A 23,895-nucleotide genomic window follows, 5' to 3' on the forward strand; every position below is an offset into this window, starting at 1 on the left:
GAAACCCTGAAAAAATCCTATATTTTCATCAATAAGAACCCCTCTGTGTCCCAACTACACTGCTCACTAGGATTAATTTGACTGATTTTGACTGAATATTCTTAGTATTGAAGTCTAAATAATTAATGGACTTACACACATGTCAACCATTTAAAAATAGTATCAATAAAACAGGTCAGAAATTAGACAGTCATGTAATGTTACCTTAAGCCAAATTGTAAAACAACACCTGTTGCAAAATGAAATGCAGAATCCTCCTTTATACTATTAGAATAGCTTAGCTCAAGCAACTAATTTGTTTCAGTTGCAGGGCATTCATGTAAATCATTACCTGCGTTACAAGTCTGTTTATCCGAATGCACCTGTGTCACACAGCACACCTTGAAGCAAGTATAAAATATAAATGTTTTGTATGGCTAAGCAGATCTTACAGACTTATCATGTGCTCAGAAATATCACAATGGCTTTTTTAGATACTAATTTTAATGCCAGTTCTTTACTAACATACTCTGATACCATTTTCCTGCTGATATTTAATTTAAAAAAATATAATTCACATTCAAATTTAAAAACACAATTCTAAGTCTCTTACAAGGGGATCCAGCAGAATCATAATTTAAACTACCAGTTTGAAAATCAAATCCTCACTTTTTTTTTCATGTAGAATACTAAATGCCATTAGTCACTGCATACTGTTGCTGTGTAAACCCAAGCTACTGGAAAGCTCTAATCAGCTATCACAACAAATCCTTCTCCTAGAGCAATTAAGAATTTGACATTAGAATGGATTCCTTCAGAAATACTGCTTATGAGTTAACCTATGTTCCCTCTTGCACCAAGCATATGAGGACACCTATCACTTAGTATTATGTGGTACAATCCACAGCCTGAAGACATAATACAACATTCTAACATTGTTACAGAGATTCAGGATCTGACTTTGGAAAATAAACATGTGGTCAGTGCTCAGTTTTACTGGAAGTATCCAAGAGTGACCATTCTTTAACAAGGCTGGTTGAGGCCTGGTTCAGAAAAGCAATTTAAACCAATCATACACTGTATATGCTGGAATACAACCCTATTTCTGGAAAAAAACACACAACTTACCCTTTAGAGTTCCAGCTGTGAATTTTAGTATTTTCCTCAAAATTGCATGTTTAGTCTGTGGCCTAACAAAGGAACTCTGTTTGTACTAGCAGGAGCTGCACTTTTCAGGGAATGCTGGAAATGGAATACCTATTTAACATATGCAGACCAGCCAGTAGTTGCTCCAAACAAGCTAAATTTGAGGAGTGGAACCAAGCTCAGATGCAAAGGTGGTGGGTGTTACTCCATCTAAGCTACAGTAAGCTGAGGGCACAGGTGACAGATGAACAACACCTTGAAGAGATGCTGCCAACACTGGTTTTCCGCAAAGGATACAAACACTATTCAACTTCAAAGAACAAAAAAACCCACAAAGTACCTTCCTCAGAATAGATTAATTTTATAAATTTTGTATTTAGAATCAAAGTTTAGAGCTGGAACTATATGCAAGCATTACTTGGGAAAAAAAAAGCCAGCCTTTATTTTTGCAATTGCTATCAACTTTCCAAGCATATGGGCTGAGGCTTTATATTCTTCAGCAAGGATATACAGTCAAATGGGTACAGAACTTTGAAGAAAAGAAGTTGGAGAAGGGGAACAGTAGGCCAGGAACAGCTGTTAAGACTGTACCCATCTAACCAGAAGATACTTTTAGAACAGCTGTTTGGAGAAAACAGGTACATACCTTATGTAAACAAGTGTCCACTACCCAATTGCACACTGTTTCCAGGTCATTTGATACTTCAAGTCTAGACTTTACAAATTCACAGAGCTCTTCATTGCTCATTACATCCCAGATTCCATCACAAGCCAGGATGATAAACTCATCTTCTTCTGCCCTTAAAATTTCACACACCTCAGGCTCTGGAGAAACAAGTTGTTCTGTAGGGCCTTTACCATCAACACATTTGTAGTCGTAGTCCCCCAGAGCTCGAGAAACTGCCAATGAACCATTAACACGCTGAATCATTACACTGCCTCCTGCATTCTGGATTCGCTCTTTCTCCCTTGGGTTGCAAGGTTTGTGATCCTGTGTTGAAAAACAGACTTGTCCATTCCTATAGAGAACAGCACGTGAATCACCACAGTTGATAAAGTATACATGCTCAGGTGAAATCATAACTCCTACTGCTGTTGAGCCACTTCTGTCCATGCCATTTCTGAGGTCTGCGAAATTGCGCATATACTCATCAATTTTCAAAAAGCCAGTTCTGATTCCACTCTTGACATTTTCCACTGAAGGTTCAAGAGCAGATCCAGGTTTTTCTGTCGCCCTAAAGTCTTCATTGTTAGTGATGTGTTCTAATAAATGAGTGGAGCAGTAATTTGCAACACGAGATCCTGCGTGACCATCATAGACAGCAAAAAAGGACCAGTCCTCTAAGCCATGGGGAATACCTACAACAGCTGTGTGAGCATCTTCCATTTCCACTCTCCATCCCTGCATACTGCTGAGGCCATAACGCAAGCCATTCCCTGCACCATGAGCATTATGTTTTTCAGTTTTTGGTTTATCCAAAAATGCACCCATGTTTATGCAATATTGAATCTGGAAAACAGAGAGAAGAAGTCTTATTTATAAAGCCACTCCATTCCGCATAATCTTTGTTGTCCACTTCCTGTGTTTCTCCTTTATAAAACAAGTGATATAGCATGCACACATGCAAAAGTCAACAACTATATTGGAGGGAAAAAAATTAATACATGACATGAATGAAGTGTGAATTTACAAACCTCTGTTTGTATTTTTTAGCTTTTTTTTTTTTTGTTGGGGTACTGCCTTTTTTGAAGAGCTACTTAATAAAAATTAAACCATCTCCATATGAAGGCAGAGTAGTTCACATACCTTTGCAGCCCCGCTGATTTTGCCATCCTCTGCAGACTAATTTATGACAGAAAAACAACAACTATATCACTCATACTTTCTTTCCAGTTTTACTGTGGCATGAAAAAAATCAATTCACGTCCATAAATAAGGACTAGTCATGCTAGCTTTGCATGTACCAAACTACTTCTTATTCTTGTAAGGCACCACAAAAGTGACCACAGGGGAACACAGACCATCTGCCAAAGGAACCAAGGCAGTAATTTCCACTTAAATACAAGAAAACCTCTCAAAGCAATCTTTTAACAAATTATACTTAGTCCTTCATAAAAAAAACATTTTAATATTTATTACAGAATCATAGAATGGTTTGGACTGGAAAAAACCTTAAAGATCATCTTCCAACCCTCCTCGCCATGGGCAAGGACACCATCCACTACACTGGACTGCACAAAGCTCCATCCATCCTGGCTTTAACATTTCCAGGGATGGGGCATGCACAGCTTCTCTGGGCAACATCTTCCAATGTCTCACCCTCAGAGTAAAGAATTTCTTTCTTATTTCAATTCCAAACCTACCCTCTTACAGTTTGAAGGCATTTCCCTGTCCTATTACTACACTTGGCCAATAGTCCCTCTCCAGCCTTCTTGTATGCTAACTTCGGGTACTTAAAGGCCTCTGTAAGATCTCCCCAGGCTGAACAACCTCAACTCGCAGCCATCCCTCAGACTTCCATGTGCTTACATGGGATTTTAAATTCAAAGGTCCTGATGTTAAAATTTATTCAATTTTCAATATTAAATTCAACAAGAGCTATGATCTAAGGGAAGTAAACAATCCACAGAAAGTTAAAAGTTCTTCAGTATTTGAAGATCATCTTCAGAATGCAAGCTCCCAGGAAAAATGTGAATAATCTACATTGAAACTTTAGAAGGCTTCTGATTTCCTCTCCTGTACTAGACTCAAGGGTTCTACACAGACCTGAAAAACTACCTTGCCATTTACAAAGTCAGTAGAGAATACATTCTTTAATCCACAGATCTCAGAAACTCAGATACCACAGCTTCAGACCATACTGAAAGTCATCACCTTATGAAATCCTTAGACATGAAAATTTCATCCAAAAAGAATTGGCAAGAATTCTGCCATGACTGATCCTGAGCAGACTGACAGAGTAGTACCCACCTACAGAGTTTACAGAATCCTGACAATCTATTTCAAGAATGTGTTGCCAGCCAGGATGAGATCAATTAATCCTTACTTCTGCCATTTCCCTCACCTAAATGCATATGAAGTATAATACAGAGGACTAGATACAACCAGACTTCATACTACCTCTCTGATCTCCATGCAGTGCTGAAGATCCCCACCACTACAGAGCCCACAACAGCTTGCTCAGCAGTTTTTTGTAACACTGTGAATAGGCAGAAATGACACAAAGAGTGTATCCATCACTGAGATATGTAGTCAAAACTTTGCATAACCCCTTCTCTCAAAACATCTGATTTTGCTTTCAAAACAAACAAAATTCATCTGTGTCAGAGAGTAAGCAAGGCAGTGCAACATAACACCACAAAAGAGTTCTCAGCAACCAATGTTCTCAGTTAAGAGCTGAACAAGTTCCACATAGTTTAATAGTGCAACTAATGTCAGTAAAGGAGACTTGTGAAAGGATTCTAATATCTCACAATCAGCTATTCACAAACTGCACACAACATAAAACTATTTTAAAAGCACAAGAAACATTCTTACCAGTAAAACTTTCATACAGGACTGAAATGTTGCCAAAATGAGATACCCTCCAATACTTCATACCTTCTATGAAGTTCCTTTAATTGTGTTAAGTATGTCCTTACATTCTTATAACCAAAAATGTGGAAGAAATCATGTGACTAAATTAGGAAAAAGATGAAAAACTATGTAAGTGCAAAGGCCTGTGAGCTCACTATTGTGTTTTATATCCACAAAATAAAACACGCTTTAAGAAAACCAACCCCCAAAGGCATGTGTCACACCTTAGTTTTACTTGTTTCATAAATAGTTTCACTTTTTTACAACTCAACAAACTGGAAAAAAGAAAACTGCACTATTCAAGATGATGCTCTTAATATTCTAAATATCCCATTTAATACTGCAAATAAAGATTTGCAGAGATTGACTTGCTAGCAGTAAGTCTGGAAATCAACTTGTGTTCTTTGCCTCTTAGGCCTTCATCACATATCTCCTAAAAGAACACAGCTCTACCTTCTCTATCCCTCCCATGACAGTGCTGGAAGACAGCTTGGCCTTTTCTCCTCCACACTGAAGAAACTCTAATCTCCCCTCTCCTCACACATCACAGGCTCTGGCCCCTCAATAACAGAGTGCTTCTCTGCTCAGCTTGCTCCTCCATGTCTGCACCTTTCTTGTACTGGGAGGTGAGCAGTCCACACTGTATTCCTGATGCAGCCTCACGAGATCCAAATAGAGGAAAACCATCATTTCTCCCAAAACACTGGATATACCTTTTCTAATAGGCGCTAAACTTTTCTCCCTTCAGACACACTGCTCTCTAATGTTCAACTCATTTGTCCTGGTTCTCCACCAGGACCCACCCCATGGTTCTCTTTGACAAATCTCATTCCTCAGCAGTCGTCAGTGGGGCTGTACATAGGGACAAGGTTACTTTATTCCAGGTAGATGACAAGATTATACCTCCTGCGCTTACCATCAGACCACTGGTCCAGCCTACCAAGATTTATCTACTGTTAGGGCCTACCCTTGAGCTAACTGACCACGCACTTGTATCATGTATTTTAAGCATGAATACCCTTCCACTGTTCAAGCTTTTAATAAAGACTTTGTCGTACTTCCTCTTAGTCAAAAAATCTCAACATTTCTTCAGGGAGTTAAGGCATTAGGCCCCAAATATTTTTGTAGAGCAAGATTTCGTCTCAAGATAAAACACACCAGCAATGAAGCACCCACCTGCAAATCAGTAATTCAGTCATAGCTTTAATCAGCATAAACTCAAAAATTCAGTATCCTTTAGGGTTAAGATTTATTTTCCAAAGATCCCATTTTTGTATGAAATTTAATTGAATAACAGATTGGTTTGAGAAAACATATTCATTTCCTTGTGGTGAAAATGTTTGTCCCACATAAAACTTTCAGTTGAAACTTTCAAAATCAGGAAGACCATGTCTACTGTAATTCCCAAAATTCTCTTGGAAATAGAGAAGGCCTTAGTTCCTGTCCATGCTCCACAGACCATTCTTTAAAATACCATATATTACTCAGATCAAAAATGAAACCCTAGGATTCTCTTCTCCTTGTAGTCTTTCCAACCCTGGAAAAGGTTGGGGGGAAAAAAAAATAATGATAATCAAAATTTTTAAAATCTATTGCTTGGCAGGACCAATAATTACCAAGGCTCAAAGGCTTTTTATCCTTTACAGAGGATAAATTATTTATAGGAAGAAATTACTGGCCTTTGCCCCTCTCTGGCAATGAAGAAGTTGAATCTGAGCAATATGCTACCAAAGCAGAGGCTCCAACTACCTCTCTAGCCTAGTGCTCACTGTTCATCTCCAGTCTAACATAGCTGTCCTTTCCAACAGAGTTCAGGGCAACAAGTCTCTAACGAAAGCTGATATCCCAGTGTAAAAATCTAACCCAAGGCTTACTTCTCTGAAGTTCCAACCTGTATTTTTCTCTAATACTTTCTACCAGAGTAAAATCCTGTGTACAGTCCTTATCTCTTATACAGGCAACATAGGCAACCATTCACGCTGAGGAAACCAAAGGCATCTAGCCTTTTGACAAACAGAAGAATGACAGCAAAAGTCATGTCCTCTGACATGCAAGAAAAATTCGTGATCAACATCCTTTCTGCTCCAGCTACACAGTGAAGATTCTTTGGTATTAGATCAGCCACACAGTAAAGAGCCTTAAAATCAGCTGTGCTGATTTCCATTTAAAAGACAAACACCAACTGCTGATTTTCTCCAAAGATCTACTTAAAAACTGACAAATAGTTATTGCTTAGGTATAGATAATCATTCTTTTCTACTATATCATAATGGGGAAATAGGCGGCTACTTTAAGTGAAAAGCAGGCTCCTTTCAATTTAGATTTATATTTAACAGGCAGAAATATTTACTTGATTACTGTCATAAAGGCCAGATCTGTCATGACTTGAGCTGGGACAAAGTTAATTGTCTCCCTAGTAGCTGGTTAAGAGTTGTGCTTTGGATACAATATAAGAATAATGTTGATAACACACTGAGGTTTTTAGCTATTGCTAAGTACTGCTAGCTATACTAAGTCAAGGGCTTGACAGCTGTCATACTTTGTCAGGAAAAACGTGGGAGGGGCACAAGAAGTTATGAGGGACACAGCCAGGAGAGCTGGCCCAAACTAGGCAAAGGGATATTCCATACTGTATGAATATATATTGTGCTCAATATATAAACTGGGAGGAAAGCTGGCCAAGGCTACTGCTTGGGAATGACAGGGCATTGGTCAAGTGAGTGATGAGCAACTGCATTGTGCCTCACTTGTTTTTAATTCTTTTATTATAATTTTCTTCCTTTTCTGTCCCGTTAAACTGATGTTATCACATCAGTGGGATGTTATCACAACCCCCAAGTTTACTCACTTTTATTCTTCTGATTCTCACTTCCATCTGACTGGGTCAGGGTAGTGAGTGAGCAGCTGTGTGGTACACAGTTGCTGGAGTCATTTTTGGTGCCCAACACAGGGCATGACAGGTTGAGATAATGACAAATCTGACCAGAACATATTAGAAGAAATTTGTATTCAATATATTAGGCACCAGTCACAGTGGTGATGTATTTGCTCTCAAAGTTCGTGCTCTTGTTAGTGAAAATGCATTATATAATACTTTATTTGTATATATTGCCCCCTATGCTGATTGTCACCCATGGGAACTGGGCTACGGTTTTGTTGCTGTACTCTGTAACGCTGGCTTATAATATGACAGAAGTGACACTCATGAAACTGAACTGGTATTTGCACTCAGCACAGCCCACATCTCCATACTTTGAGAGCCATCTATAGGAAACTACTAATAATTACAGCTTTTACCTCTTTTCCTCAGAGACCCAATCCAAGAGGGAGACTGGTACCTCCCTTCATCTTCCCTTTGTCTCCTAGGCCAATTAAAACAGCACTTGGGAACTTATAATAACCTTGGGATGTTCAAACCAGCATTCCTATTGCTATGTTGTCTGAATGTGTTCAAGGTCTCGTTGAACAATGATTTTAGAATGCCATCCAGCCCTGAGGCTGGATAGCAGTAAGTGGAAGGGTGTGGGGGATAGTATGGGCAAGTGTCTAGGACAGTGGGCACCTCCAGTGCTTTGGAATTTCAGCCCCAAACAAGTGCAGAATCTGGAAAGACTAGTTAAATATTTGGAAAAACTATGCTGCCACCCTGACAATTCCAGAGAGACAAAACTCACGGCAACATACTGTGGCCTGGCCCAGGCCTACTGAGCCATGTTCAGTACTGTACAGTACCCTTGAGAGAAAGAAAAGGCCTCTGGATGTGATGACAAAATGATGGGCACAGGAGCTACTCCAATCCCAGTGACTTACTGTGGCTTAACCAACACACCAACTCATGCCTGTATCAGCCCCCTGCTACACATAAGGAGAGAGATATGTGGAGGTGAGTTCATTTAGTGAGGGATGAAGCAGCAGGGCTATCACGAGAAGAGGTAGGGGAAGAGGTAGAATGTATGAAAGACATAGTTAACCATCTGATCCCTATCCTTGAGCAAGCTGTGACATATGCAAAAATATTTCAGCCATCATCCAGGCAAGGGCATCACCTGGCTGCTCCAATGCTGGAATAACAGGCCCAATAACCTGGAATTAGAGGGTAGAGAAGCCAAACTGCTGAAACCCCATTCTACAGAAGTGGGCATTAACAAAGCAACTGGAAAAGGGGCACAAGCCCTCAGTGTCTGGAAGCGACTCCTGTCAGGTATGAAGGACAAGTATTCCTTCAAGGAAGATGTTATGCCACCCAGGCAAGTGGACCATCACAGATAGAGGCATCCAGTATCTGAGGCAACTAGCCATGCTGGAGGAGATTTATAATGATGGGGACAACAAGCAGTTATCCAAAGACCCACATGAAACGAAGTGTACACAACCCATGTGGTGGAAGTTTGTATGGGATGCACCATTGTCATACACCAACTAATTGGCAGTAATGACCTAGAAAGATGGAGAGACAAATGGTGGATAAATTGGCCAAGTCCAATAATACAAACAAAATACCTCTTCCTCGCTACAGGCCTGTATCTTGGTTGTGGACAGGAAAGAAGGCAGACGCATCCTGTTCTCCACCTGTATGGACCAGTGCCCCAACTATTAGGAGAACGCATAAACAGCACAGGCCACCCTGTGTGACCACAGAGAGCACATGAGGAAATGGGATGGAAAAATCTACCTTGACCCTACAGGCAAAAGTAGGGAAACAGCAAGGAGAATCATGAGAGGGTTACTGCGGGACATTGCTGTTCCAGTCTCTAGTGGGCAGTTCCCCAGACAGAGTGAAGGGGTTACTCTTACTCCTGATCATCAAGGGACACTGACTTACATTTACAAGAAGTGAATAAACAGTAAATACTATAACCAGGACTAGAGGGGCCCTGCCTCCAGTTAGGTGCAGGAAAGAAACAGCTGGGTTTAGTGGACTGTGTGGATTGGATGACCTGGCACAACAGACCCACAGGAATCAAAGGCTCTAGCAAACACTGCTTCACAGGGGCAGGCACCATCTGTTTCTGGAGTGGCAAGGCAGTCCCAACAGCTAACTTTGTTGGAGGACAAACTGAGCTTGCTGGGAATGAGTGGCAAAAGCACTCCATTGTGACTGGCCCTGAGACTCCAGAGCATCCTTTGCCTAAACTGTCTCACGAGGGTGTACTTCAAGGACTCAAAAAGTTACTGTTGGGCTTTTGGTATAGCTGCCTTGGAGACGGTAGAAATTAAACAGCCATTGACCTTGCCCCATCTCCTGCAGGACACTTCTGGTGCAGGTCAGACAACAGGCACCATCACAATGGTGCACTGACAGCAATATCACACCTGCCACCATCCAAAAGTTGACTGGACATATGGACAGCCAAGGAGTGATCAGCAGAATTCACTCAGTCTCTAATAGTTCCATATAGCCAGTGCAGACTAACAGTAGACTGTCATGGCCTGAATGAAGCCATGCCACCTCCAAGTCCAGCCATGACAGACCTGTTGGAACTTCAATACAAACTGAAGTCAGAGGCAGCCAAGCAGTATGCCACAATTGATGCTGGTACAGTTTTCTCAAGCCATTGGCAATAGAGTACAGCCCCATCCAGTACACTTGGCATAGACTATTCCAGGGGTAGAAACAGACCATTAGGCATGGACTGATCTAAACAGTACTGAAACAAGGAAAAGCTCTGGAACACTTAATACATTGATGACAATATTGTGTGAGACAATACAATAACAGAAGTTTTTGAGAGAGAGAAAAGTAGTTCAAATCCTTCTGAAAACTGGTTTTGCCATAAAAAAAAAAAGGTCAAAGGACCTGAATAGGAGATCCAGTGATCATCCACAGGACTGCATTTGCTCAAGGACCTGGGTGCACTCGGTGGGTTAATGCAGACAGATGGGGAAGTCCAATGTGTACCTCAAGGGGATTTGATTGTGGGTAAGAGCAGCTAATTATTTAAAATGTATTATGTTCATCACTTCTATGGTTGTTAAATGCCATATCAATGGTACTGTAATAGAATTACCCAGATTAATGAAGAATGGAATTTTGATGATAGAACCAGACCAGCACAGCAGTGACGGAACTAGCACTGGCTTCAGCATAAAACAAGCAAACCCTACACACATTCTCTCCTGCCCTGAAGGACTACTATGACAGATGAAGCCCAAAGTCATGGACTAAAACTCAACAAACATTCTGAAGGGATGGCCCATATACTATGTGAATGATATCTCTGTGTATATATCAAAATACCGGAAAGGTGATAGTGATTACTTGGATGTATTGGAAAGTGTGGGACCTGGTAGGATGTAAATGGTATGAAGTAAGGAGTAGGTATAGCCCTGCTTTCAGGTGGGATAGAGTTAACTAATTTTCTTCCTCATAGCTGGTATAGAGTTGTGGTTTGGACACAGCATAAGAATAAAGTTGATAGCAACAACTAAAAATACCAGTGTGTTATGTAGTGTTTATGCTAAGCCCAGGACTTTCTTGATTCTCATATCCTGCCAATGGAGAAGGCTGGAGTGGCACAAGTAGCTGGGAGGAGACACAGCCATGACAGCTCGCCCAAACTGGCCAGAGATACTCCATACAACATCATGCTCAATCTATAAACTGGGGAGAAAGTTGGCCAGGGGCTACTGCTCACATTAGTCGGCAAGTGGTAAGCAACTGCATTGTGGATCACTTGTTTTGCATATTTTAATTCTCCTTCTTCGTTCCCTATCCCATTAAAAAGCCTGTGTCTCAACCCATGAATTTTCTGGTTTTTATGATTCTCTTTTCCATCCCACTGGGGAGGGAGAAGGTGGAGTGAGCAAGCAGTTGTGCAGTGCTTAGTTGTTGGCTCGGGTTAAACCATGACAGCAACCAACACATAATTATATTATAAAGGTCTAAAAGCCATAATCAAGGTTTTTGTAGATACTATAAAATAATTTTCACATCACATGTCAGTTTCATAAAAAAGATCAGAACTGAACTAATACCACTTTGACAGCCAACAGTCCCAAAGGCAATAATGTATCTTTTCATAATATGAGAATGGTCCAACATAAATCTTTTGGGCTTAGATCATAAAAGTGTACTGTAAAACGTCTCTTCCTCAGAAGGATTCTCTCAACAGGCTAGTCATTTCTTATAAGTCAGTGCTGTGGAAAAGAAACATTGCCAGAGTTTCCTGTTACAAAGCACATGTGCTCCAGCTATAAAAAAAGAATGACATTTCAAAAGAAAAAATGCTGCACTAGATATTAAAGATGCAAATGATACAAATAATCAAAGTATCCATGACAAACAATTTCAAAACTTATGTGAAATGCAGGAAGAAATAACTTTCCTGGTTTAAGTAAAAAAAATAAATCAAAGTTTAGTCTTGGCAGAAAGCTCCACTGTCTCCATCTTGCAGTCTCTCTCTCTAGTGTGTGTTATGTGCACACAGACTTTATTCAGCACATCTGTCTACACATACTGCAGATAGTTTTGATTTTTGATCCCAGAAAATTTGGTCTTGCTTCAAACTTACCAATCTTCAAAATATTGGCACTACATGAATTTACCTCAGGCCAATAGTTTTTGGAGCTTGGTTGTAACAGCTATTCTAACTATGCAGCCAAAAATGCTGGCAGAGTCAAACAAATGATTGCAACCTAAGAATAAGATCTGAATATTCTATTTTCACTTAAAAATTAACTACACAGAAGAACAGTTATTACCATTCCTGGGTTTCATCTGGAGGATTTGGGTTTGTTTTTAGGTAATCTGTGGCCATGTGTGTTGGCTTTAGAAAGGATGTCAGCTGACCAAAGATACTAACAGAAAGAAATTACGTATCAACAGAATATATCAATATCGAGCCTCCCACCAAAAACCCTTCCTGCCAAGCTGTTGCGAAAGAAGCCAAAGAGGCTTCTAAACCAGGAAGTAAAGAAAATTTTGCAAGTCCTCCCAATTATCAGGTAGCATACATGCCTAAGAGCTACGGCTGTAATTTTAAAATTAATTTCAGCACCTCTATTGTTACCACAGGTGGGGAAAAGAACTAATAACAAGGATAAACGAAACACATCTTTTCCCCACCACATTCTTTTAATCAGCATGTTATAAAGGAGATGAAGATTTCAGAATGAACTTCAGCTACTTCAAATTAGTCTGGAAGTACAAAACAATCAGAGGCGTAATTTAATGCTGTAGAATCACATCTGTTTTCAATGTCAGTAGCACTACCTGAAAACATTAACATTTCTGCTCTGCCTCAGCTACTCACCCCTACATTGTGCCAGCAATTTCCTTTCTTTCAGAATTGCTCGTTGAGATGTTTTTGTCCTTACTCTCTGAACTGTTTCACCAAAAAAGAGCAAAGCTAGCTTTAGTATTTTGAAACTTCGTGATTTTATCTGCAGTGGGTTTGGAAGCAGCAGTTTAGATAGCAGATCCAAGGGGGCTGTAACTTTCAACAGAAAAGACAAAGAAATAGAAAAAAGCACCAGGAGCTAGGTTAAGGGCTATAACCTTTCTAGCTATGTTAACACAAGAAAAACATCCTTGTGGTCCTTTCAGAGATTAATTTTATAGTCTGCTTTCTTGCACTTTACTAAAACATGGATGATGCTACTTAATTACAGATCTTCCAGATCAGCTTATGTGACAACCATCTGTCTCCCATGGACAAACTGCATACTTCATGCTGAGGCTTATTTTTTCTGGAATGCAGCTCAATAGGTATAGAGATCATACCTCAGATATTCAAGATGAACTTCACAAAACCTTGAAAGTGGACTCTGAATCTAGCTTTCTAATTACTGCATTTAGTACAAGGTCATCAGTGCCCAGGTTGATGAATTTTTTAGTCACAGAACTTTTACCATGCAACTTCCTTCTTATTAAAAGTAGCAGATGTTAATTTCACACAGTTCTGTGGCCGAATGAAAACTTACAACAGTACTTTTCTTAGCTACACAGAATTCTGTGTTTGCTAGTGTGAGCTCTTATTATCAGCAGCCTTAGCTCAGATTAGCACCACTGCTAGGGACTTAACTGAAGAAGTATGCAGTGTCATTCTCAGTAAGAGACTACTCTTGTCAATGTCTTAATTGATGTCACTCATCTTAGGTTTTCCGGTAACATGTTCAGCTATTTTTACCAAGACTTCCCCTAAACACTTCTAAGACTGGGAAATTCAATCACTGTAGTTACCTGCAAACAGTTGATCTGAGTTACAGAGTAACTATATAAAAATTAGTTCATAACATAGGCAAATACTCAGGTTGGTTCACCAAACAAAACAAGGCTGGACCCAGACAGCGCAAAGCAGATTACTGCTGCCAGCACCTGCCTGCGAATAGGATGGAAGTCTTTAGAAGTAAAGATAGCTCAGCCTAAGTCAGCATTCATGCTCTTGTACCATTTTCTTTGAATAGAAACTTGGTGCACTAGCACTTCAGTGAAACAGGCCTACCTGGTTAATTCAGATATTACCTGTCCAGGCTTATTATCCTTGAAATCACATTTTGTCCTTAACTCAAACCCTGCAACTCAGTGTGGCTTTATTACACCACATGGAAATCTACACTGTACTGCTGCTTATCCCTTCTGACCATGCTATGACAAGACTTATATCCTATGATATTTGCTGAAATTCCTTGTCCTTACCTGCTCATATTTCCTGTAGCCAAAAATCACATTCTCACTTTTTTACTGGGCTGTTCAAAACGGATGCACAGGTGGCATTTGGACACTACAAAGCATTAACTTAGCATAAAAGTGATCCTTCACAAATAAAGTTTTTAATTATTTCTATGCAGAACAACTGTTTTGATTCTCTAAATTCAATAAAAGACCAAGTACTTTGTGTTAAATTTAGTTTGCTCCTTTTCAATCATCAATCTAACAAACAGCAGCCAGACTTTTACTACAGAAACAGCACCTCAGATTTTGAAGAAAAAGAACTGTGAAGTCCCCCCCACCATGGAGGCAAAGATTTAGTTTCAGGTATGCATTGTTAAAGTGAGAGGCATGGCTTTAAAGCCCATGAAGAGTAAATTCCATTCCTCTGCCTCAGGGGATGTGCCCTATGAGCCAAGGAAGAGTTGCTCCACCCAGACCCTCCTGGGGTGGCAGTCCAGGGTGTTCTGGGTTTGACTGGATGACTGGGTTTGAGTCCCTGGGGTTTCTCCTTTGCTGTGTTCCTAGTGGTCCCTGACCTTAAACTCCACCCTGGTTCTGTCCCACAAAACCCACCACCCTGCCTCTCTTCTGAGCTCTCTGTCTCTGGATCTAAGCCAAGTTTGTTCCTGTGGTGAATAAACGGTTTCCTGAGCAGAGGCCTGTCTCATTTGGTCCCATGTTGGTCACTGGTAACTGTAGCCTCCCTGGACGTGATTCTGCAGACCCAGAAGGCAACAAAGAACCAAGATTTATCCACTACACTACTAGTATTAAAACTGAAAAATTTTACCCATTAGCATGACACATTATGTCACTAAGAGTGAGCTCTCCCTTGCTCTAACTTTAGGCATTTAAGATAACTTTTTTTACTTTTTGCAAAGTCCATTTACAAAAAGCTTCAGACAGACTTTTGTGAGAATAGAGCAGCAATGAATCACCTACTCGTATCATCTGTGAATTATTCCTAAACAGGTCTGAAACACCAGACTAAGTGTTCTGCAGCAGGTCTGCAAAACCACAGTCAACCAATACACCTTTATTTTCATAATTGAGGGGTGGTTTCCTGATTCACACAAAAATCTGAGGAAGCCAGACACAAGGGTTGGGACTGGATGAATGCTAAAGGTCCACTCAAATTAAGTGTGACTTGCACAGTGTAAGAAAGGTTGCGCCTTTTTTCAACATGTTACATCACCACAAAACAAGTACTAACATTCAGTCAACACAACACAAATGAAAACCTCAAAACAAACCACATTTGAACCCTTCTTTCATTTTAGCAGCAGAAAAATCAACACCACCTCCTTGGCACAAACATGTCACTGACTTACAACCTATGTATTATTGAACTTCAGAGTAAGACAGATAGAACTGCTTCAGACCAACAGTCCAGACTCCTGCCTGCCACTACTGAAAAGAGGCAAGTCTTTGTCAAAAACATCAAAATGTGAAAAAAGAATGAAAAACCTTCACTTGATCATAATTCTGAAGACAAGACACATGCCATAAACCCATGTCAAAGACAGTCTTCAAAACACATAGTCCCAGCTTAAAGACAGAACTATATTTTTCAGAAACATACAACTCAAAATGTGCAATCTCTATGACAGGTATTTGTGGTGATATGGGATTTTTTTCCCATTACTATGGTCTTACAGCATTGTATTTATCCTTTTTTTAAAAAGGATTCAAAGAACATTGACTCTTAGTTCCCTATACATGAGTTCAGAAGAAGGTGACAGAGTGTGACAAGAGGTCTCTGTCATCATCAGATAAAGTTAATGACAGAAAATCAGCATCCAAAGCATTTTCATTGACCTGGAAGAAAACATCAACCTTTACCCTTGAAAAGGTGATTCAAAAGCTGAAGCTATAGGGAACTTTATAAGGGAAATATAGAGATTTTCTGTAACTGATTAAAACAGGTAATTTAAGTAGCACTGCTAGTGTTAGTGCATTTAAGGAAATACATTTTAAATAAATGTAATAAAAAAAATAAATTTCCTTGTAGGGAAAAAAGTCACTTGCAGATAGTAAACTGATGTCAACACACAACAGGCAAAACACTTCATGACTTTTACTGACACTGTATAGTCTTCAGTGTGAGAACATAACTTCTCCAAGATCTGGTCAGCAGACATTTACTGTGGTGAAAAATCACATTTCTCTGTCCCCCATTTATTAACAGCGCTTTGTATTGTAACAGAAAGAAGTTGTACTTGAAATTATATTTCCTCCCTATTAAAAAATAACAGTAAGCAAAATTCAAATATATTTAAAGAAGAAAAAATATAATTTTACCCAATCTGTTCAGAAATTTCCATTAAATCCATGGTCAATTACAAACTGCAAATTAAAAACACAGTCAAAGTAAAAGGAATTACATATTCCTGTAAATTTCCTAGTAGCAGAATTTGTTCTTACCTGTAATTTTAACCTTGTCAAGGTTCTAGTTCAGTGCTGAAAGAATTAGTTTACATTCCTGCTGCCAAGAAGCACGTAACAGAATCTCTTGCTAAACCTTGAGATAACAGTACAGGACACAACATCTGCTTTATTTTGGTATTTCCTAGAAAGAAACAAAGAAGTAGTTAGCTACTCCAGATGGTGTACAACAGATTTGTACATTAATTTTTTCATTAATACAACTCTTTCCTAAATAGAAGTGTTCGAACTGAAGCAGTGCCTGGATGTGTAAAGATCTTTCAGTAAACTCTCTAAACACAATATTCAAGATTTATACCAACAAAGAATCAGATTAATATTTTTCTCTATTTCCCTCAGTAACACTTACAAGCACTTAAAAAGTCATCACCCTATTACCTGCCTTTCAAGTCCCTAAATTCCGTAAGAGAAGAAATAGCTCTTGCATGCCTGCTAGCATCATTGTGCTGTCTTAATTTTATTCACCTGCTCAGATGACAGAGTACACTCCTTGTGCATTTGGCAAGACTTAAAACCACCACAGGCAGCATGTGTAATTTGTGAGCTATTTATTCTGCTTCCTTAGATATAAAATGCACAAGAGTTTAAAACAAAAGCAATAAGCTTCAACTGCAAAGTATTTCAGATCCCCTGAAATAGGAATCATTACATTTCTTTAAAAATAGTTTCTGTAAAATTAGCCAGAAATTCACCTTAAAATGTAGAAGTAGTGAATAACCAACAATTCAGATACGTGGCTCAACAACAGCATCTACCCATTGCTTTGAACAGGATACAAACGCACAAAATTCTTCATGGATCAGGGACTACATATTTAGTCTTATAAAACACTGAATCTTACAGAAGCTGTCATAAGAATACATTGGTAGAAGGAACTATTGTAGAAAAAATTCTGGGTAACAGCCAGCTTTTCTGGGACAGGAGGGAAATAGAAGTTTTATTGTGACAGTGAAAATTTTAAACTGATAACAGCACACTGGATGAGGTGAGTGATAAAGGAGACCTACTGCAGACCTTGACTTTAACTCCACTGATGGAAGAACAGAGCTACAACAACATTTCATTATGGCTTGCCTCTTCCATACACTCAGTAGTGCTTTTCAACTACTAAAAAGTGTCATAAGCACAAAATTGCTCAAAAGGACTACTTTACCACCTTTTGAAGAATTGCAGGAGTTCAGTAAGTTCTATGCCTGTAGCTCTATGCTGTTGCAAGCAGTGTTTTCCCCAGCATTCTCTCTTCTTACGCACCACAGTAGGATGGAACCAAACTAATCCAGAAAAAGTCAATTATTTCCTGTCACTTGAGATCTCCAAACCAGCTTAGGAAATGAAAGGCCAAACAAGTACCAATGACAGAAATGCAGAACTGGCAGCTGCTGCCAATTCATATTTGTTCCGAGTATGGTTTAACTACACCTTAAGCAGCATCCACTAAATCATTAATGAACTCTGAAAAGTATCCTAAATCACTGTATTGAACTACAAGGCAAAAGCCCTCCCCAAAAGGTAAAAAAGCTTCAGTAAAAAAGTTGTTTCCACATCACAGAACTTCAGATGAAGTTCAAAATGAAACACACACCAGTGCAAATTAACAAAGCTGTGTAAAATAGCTCTTCATCAACACACAGGGTTTTAGGGCAAAGACACAAAAGATGTGGCCAGGACAGAGCTCCCTCCATGCACTGTCTCCCACTGTCAGAACACCCTCTCCAGCCACGAGGGTTACAGAGTGCTTGCACCACAAAGTGCTCAGGAGCCTCAGTGCTTCTGTGGCCAGTGGCTGTTAGAAATGGCAAACTCACAAAAGCAGCCCTGGAAGATGAGCATTATGCTTTTCAGAAACAAGAGCCTTGAGCCCTCCCAGATTCTACTCCACAGAGGATGTGAGAGCATTCCTTAGACCAGGATAGCTTTTAGCCAGAAGGCTGCTTACAGCAGGGAAGATTAAAAAATAGATATTTTGGGCTAAGAGCATTTTACCTCAGAATATGATTGCATTTATACATATTCCATGTACACCATCTCACTACTCAGAAGTGAGAAATGTCCCAAACACAAAAGCACCTTAAGATATAGCCTCTGCCACTGAATATGGCACAATGAAGGGACACTACTTCTTACTTAATTTGCACAGTAGTGACTCTTACCTCTCCAAATAAGCTGCATGGGTTGTTTCCTCTCAGTATGAAAAGATTAGATTCATGATGCAGCTTTGGGATAACAAACCATTTTATCCAGCTCCTAACAATTTGACTACCAAAAATGCTCAAAATACACAAATGTAAATGTCTTCCCCAGATTGTTTATCATAAATTACATCACAAGAATAAAGCTGAATGCATCCTGTTAAAGGTTCAATAAAATTACAAGACACATTAAGCATTTTCTTTGGGCTACTTAAGTCTTCGTACTATGTAAATGTGTAATATTTTAGTAGGACTAAGTTAGTTCAGTAAACTTTTTTGCTACTAAGGCACCAGCACCCTAGAGTGGATAGTTTTTAATTCAGAAAAAACTTAAATATTCCCTGAGTAATAAAGCTTTTGCATTTGATCATGTTTATAGAATTTTCTTCAGAAGACAAGACCAAATAGACAAAGCCATTATAAGCAATTCACTGCTAAAATCTAAACTCAGTATTCCAAAATAAGAACATTAAGAAAAAAATTACACAGTCCAGAGAAATTTGAAGAACCTTATCATGTTATTTTACAGAGTGTAGGCATCAAATGCTGGTTTTCCCGATGATTAAATACACACTTAATAATGCTGGAAGCAAAGCACTAATGATCCTCAAGCTGAATCCTAATGTTTAAAACATCACAATATCCAGTCCTTTGCAAATTTCCAAACTCTGGCCAGAGAAGTACCAGAAAAACACTGTTTATTCTGCCTCATAACCAGCTAGTCCTGGACTCTGACCTTTCGTGGATAACCAAATCATAGCTGCTTTAAAACAAGCCAACAAACAAACAAGCTCATTGATTGAGCAACAGAAAGAGCTATAATCTGATGTGCCCTGATCCACACTATGACAGCACAATACCACCACTGCCAGCACTGCCCCCCAGAACTGTAAGGTGTCACCCACAATCAAAGATTTTGACGAAGTAAAAGACAGAAAAAAGGAGACAGAAAAGAGCAGCAGTGTATGCCACAGGCTAGCTAGTAAACTGCAACCTACCAAGGGCATGTTTCCAACATACAGTAAAACCTAAGGTAACATCCCTTTCTTCAAAGAGGCATTCAATGGGCTACTTGACTTTTTGGGGAAAGTGAGAGCACAGGGGAATGCACTAGTACTGCAAATTCATGCAATAATTCTTCCTTATTGTACCTATATGACAAAGCCAAAACTAAACCTAGGAGTTATATTTTGCTTGCTTACTTGACACAATGCACAACTTCCACCCTAAAGAGAGAGTTGTTCATCCACTGTAATAAAAGATAATGAATACTCTCTACATTTGCTAAGTGGTTCTTCATTCTATACAGAACCAAGACTGAACAAAGTCTTGATTTGCAGGTTTGCAGGTGTAGGAGTTTTTGATGAATTCTTTTTCACCTTTTCAAACATGGAAGCTGCACTAAGACATTCATATTAATCAGTTAAAGTAAGGAGAATTAACTAAAGTTCAGAACTAAAAACTCTATGAAGCTATTTAGGTGCTTTATCCTTTTTGAAGCATTTAATATAATATAACAATTTTGAAAATTCTGCAGAAGTATTCTTCCACTGTGTTTTAGAAGTAAAAGCCAGAACCTCCTGAAAAGAAACCCCTTGTGCTTGGTGTTCCATTCAAAGCTGAATTCAGCAAGTTGAAGTCTGCAGTTAAAAGTTCTATAGCCAGTTAGTAATTTCAACTATTAAATTTTGCATTTCCAACTGGAGTACTGTTAGACCAGTATTTCCCATTCTCCTAAAAGCTTGGTAATACCATGGGCTTAGCATTCTAATTAAGTCCATACTTTTAAACATCACCTCACAAATGATGGACATCAGTTATAGCATCAGAAAGCTGCTTTTTGATACATCTTAAAAAAGATGCTCTAAACTTTCTTCCTGCAGACCTGTCTTTAATACATATTTGCACTTTTGTAATTCCTAAATTCTCTGTGACTCACTTTCAGGTAAGCTTTAGATCAGTATATTCAAATTATGGCTGTGTGGCTATCTTAGCAGCAATGGTAGCTTAAGTGGTATTTGCTCTCAGCAGCCCATTCCTGTTCCATGCATTGTGGCTGAGCAGAGATACAGACAGCTACACTGGTAAAAGTGAATGCCTGAAGCAGAGACTGCTCATCTGGCTGATGAGGAAATCAAACTTTGTTGAATTATACAAGCAGAAGATGAAGGAAGACCAAAAGCCAGCCTTACTGGAATTCAGAATGCACGTATGCAATTTGCATTTGCCTGCTGGGAGATCACTGGCAAGCACTTATTTTTCCATTCTTCTGTAACAGATGAGAGTTATGCACAGCGCAACTCAAGCAGAGAAATGTGGAATCATCTCTCCATCAGTTATGCTGGACAACTTTGCGAACAGCCAACTTTAGGAAGAGAGAAGACTGAAGAGCGCAGACATCTAACATGCTTCAGTAAAAACACCCAAGTAAAAACCTCTCATTTTCAGTTATTTGATCTTTAGCTGAACTAAGAAGGAAGTACCTTCAAGAGTAAAAATATATTGCACGTGTATGTTAGTTTTCTTAAAAAAAACCCCACTCAACTGAAACAACAAAGCATAGTAAACATAGGACTTCAAATCTGAACAAACATGTTTACTGGAACTGCTAGGACTTTCTAGAGAAAAGCTTGCAAAAGTTTCTAACCAGCCTTTTTCTTACCTTACATAATAGCTGTAGTGCAAGTAAAGTTCTAGATACCCATTATGCCTTTCACAGAAATCCAAGAGTCACAGATTGAGAAAGATGTGTTTGTATTCTGTATGGTTTTGTGTTTTCCCCTGATGCAAAGGACAGAGTCTACAATCATTCATCTCCCTGATAAGGACTTAAAATTCCAGCTCAGACACACTGAAGTGATATGCATGGGCAACGTAAGATCATACTTACTATTACTGCAGTGCCTATCATTTGAGCACATTCTTACACTGTTTCCCCATGAGGCAAATTTAATATCACATAGCTACTACATAACTAGAACACCTGGGTAGAAATATCTAATTTGTCAGTTGGAAAATATCTGTCCATTTCTTGTCTTTGTTAACTACCTCAATTTCGTAGATGTCCATAAAACCAGCCTGACCACTGGGAAGATGTTCTGAGAAATAATCCAACATACCTGTCACCTAATAGTATTACAAGGCACATCTTTTCTGAAGTCCTCTGGGAAAAAACAGCATGTCCCTAAACCACACCTTACTTGACAATCTCATCTACTCTACCTACAATAGCACTACTAATGAGCATCCAGAGTCTGTCACTCCTTTGCCTAGAAGAAAGCTATTGGTAAACAACAGTATTATTCAAGTTCAGAAGAAATCTTGAAAATAAAAATCCTCTGTTGATAATGCAATAGAAAAGGCTTAGCCCTTTCTAGTTAAGCCATTCAAAGAAGGCATCTTAAGTATAAAACCATGAACTCCAACAGAATAAATTGTCAGCAAAATCAGAGAAAGCAGCATAGTTCAGATCAGTTAATTCAGTAGCAAGTACATGTTTTTGGATAATAAACTCCATTGTTACAAACCTCACTGCACTGTAGGATAAAGTTAAGAAAATTGACATAATTGTATAATTTCATTACTAAGACAGCAAAGGTAACTGAGATACAAAATTCTAAGATACTTTAGCTGTAGGTTACAGTCAAAATCTGATAGTTTTCAAAAGATTAATATCCTTCTGAGTGTCTCATATGAAATGGTCAGAACAAGAAAAAACAGATTATCTGCAGATAGCTACTTTGACTAATTCTTCTTTGACCAGTATTCAGTGATATTCAAGCCAGAGTCCTCAAAAATTAATATTTATTTGGTAGAGAACTTCACCCTAGCTCCTGCTGGCTACCAATGCACTTAGAACAGGTCAGCTTTTGAATCAAGTCTTGCTAGATCATTTAGGTCAATTAGGAATTTTTTTATCCTCAATACCATATCTTAAATTTCTGCTGTTCCTGACACCTTAAAAAACAAACAAACAAACAACCACAAAAAACAAAACAAAAAACCAAAACAAAAAAAAACACCTTAAACCTGGTTTATACATGTCTTCCTGCACAGATCCTGTATTTAGAACAAATATCCCACAAAGGATTCTCAAAGGCACAACAGCATCACATTTTGTCTATTAGCGGAATGAAGCCATTACAATATGCTTCAATTACAACAATGAATGCCAACTAATCACATTTCTTCCCCATCTTACAAATATAACACAACCCTAAGTGTGACCACGAGTACACCCAAACTTTAGAAGGAATTTAAACTCCATAAAGTGGCGGGGGGGGAGAACGACACAAAAAGTGTCAAAATAACAACAGTTCTTCAAGTAGGACCAGGTACAAAAAATACAGCAAGAATTCCCTAATGATGGCATGTTTGACAACGACAGAAATCAAGATGTATCAAATTAAAAGGGGATAATAAGAATGGGGTTTTATTTCTTTATATATGATACCAATGATCAGAGGAAGGACTTGCCCTCTCACAAATAAGACTCCTCTTCAGCTTCTAATGATAAGTCTTCAGGTATAACTGCACTAAAACTGAGCCACACTGCAGATTTAAAAAAAGAAAACAACTTGGCCACTACTGATGTGCAGACAGTTACAGAAGGCATAAATTCTCCACCACACTACTTAGACACTTGGATTTATTTGTGGCTTTTTTTAGCCATGTTACCACTTGCTAAATTTATATACATCAGGAGTTAAATTAAATGCAAAAAGGGTCATTCAACACCACAATAAAATCACCAGCATGTTTAAATTGGTAACATAAGAAAACCAGTAGTACGAGCTGCCAAATATTAAGAGTTATGATGCTATAGGCATTCTAATGTTTACTGCAAAGCACGCAGCTTGAAAAGAGAAAATTCAGGCATCTGTTATGTCAACTCACAGCCTACAGAC

General features: G+C 38.9%; 1 protein-coding gene and 1 pseudogene across 20 annotated transcripts in view; one reads left to right on the top strand and one right to left on the bottom strand.

Annotated features, from left to right (window-relative positions):
• The window catches only part of PPM1B (protein phosphatase, Mg2+/Mn2+ dependent 1B), a 69,595-nt gene that overhangs the window by 29,688 nt on the left and 16,012 nt on the right, over nt 1–23,895 (bottom strand). For 14 of the 20 annotated variants that reach the window (XM_086878429.1, XM_086878426.1, XM_086878428.1 and 11 more), the window contains 2 exons: nt 16,779–16,923; nt 1,772–2,635 (listed from right to left, as the gene is read on the bottom strand). In XM_086878429.1, coding sequence (XP_086734555.1) covers nt 1,772–2,617 — 846 coding nt within the window. In that variant the 5' untranslated portion in view covers nt 2,618–2,635; nt 16,779–16,923. Of the gene's footprint in view, nt 1–1,771; nt 2,636–4,663; nt 4,804–16,778; nt 16,924–17,955; nt 18,071–23,895 lie in introns of all 20 variants that reach the window. The other 6 variants (XM_086878422.1, XM_086878423.1, XM_086878424.1 and 3 more) reach the window with 3 other exon arrangements.
• On the top strand, nt 8,474–9,170 carry LOC147655011 (uncharacterized; annotated as a pseudogene).

Source organism: Cyanistes caeruleus, chromosome 2 (genome assembly GCF_971803275.1).
Source record: "Cyanistes caeruleus chromosome 2, bCyaCae1.hap1.1, whole genome shotgun sequence".
In the NCBI taxonomy this organism is placed as follows: domain Eukaryota; kingdom Metazoa; phylum Chordata; class Aves; order Passeriformes; family Paridae; genus Cyanistes; species Cyanistes caeruleus.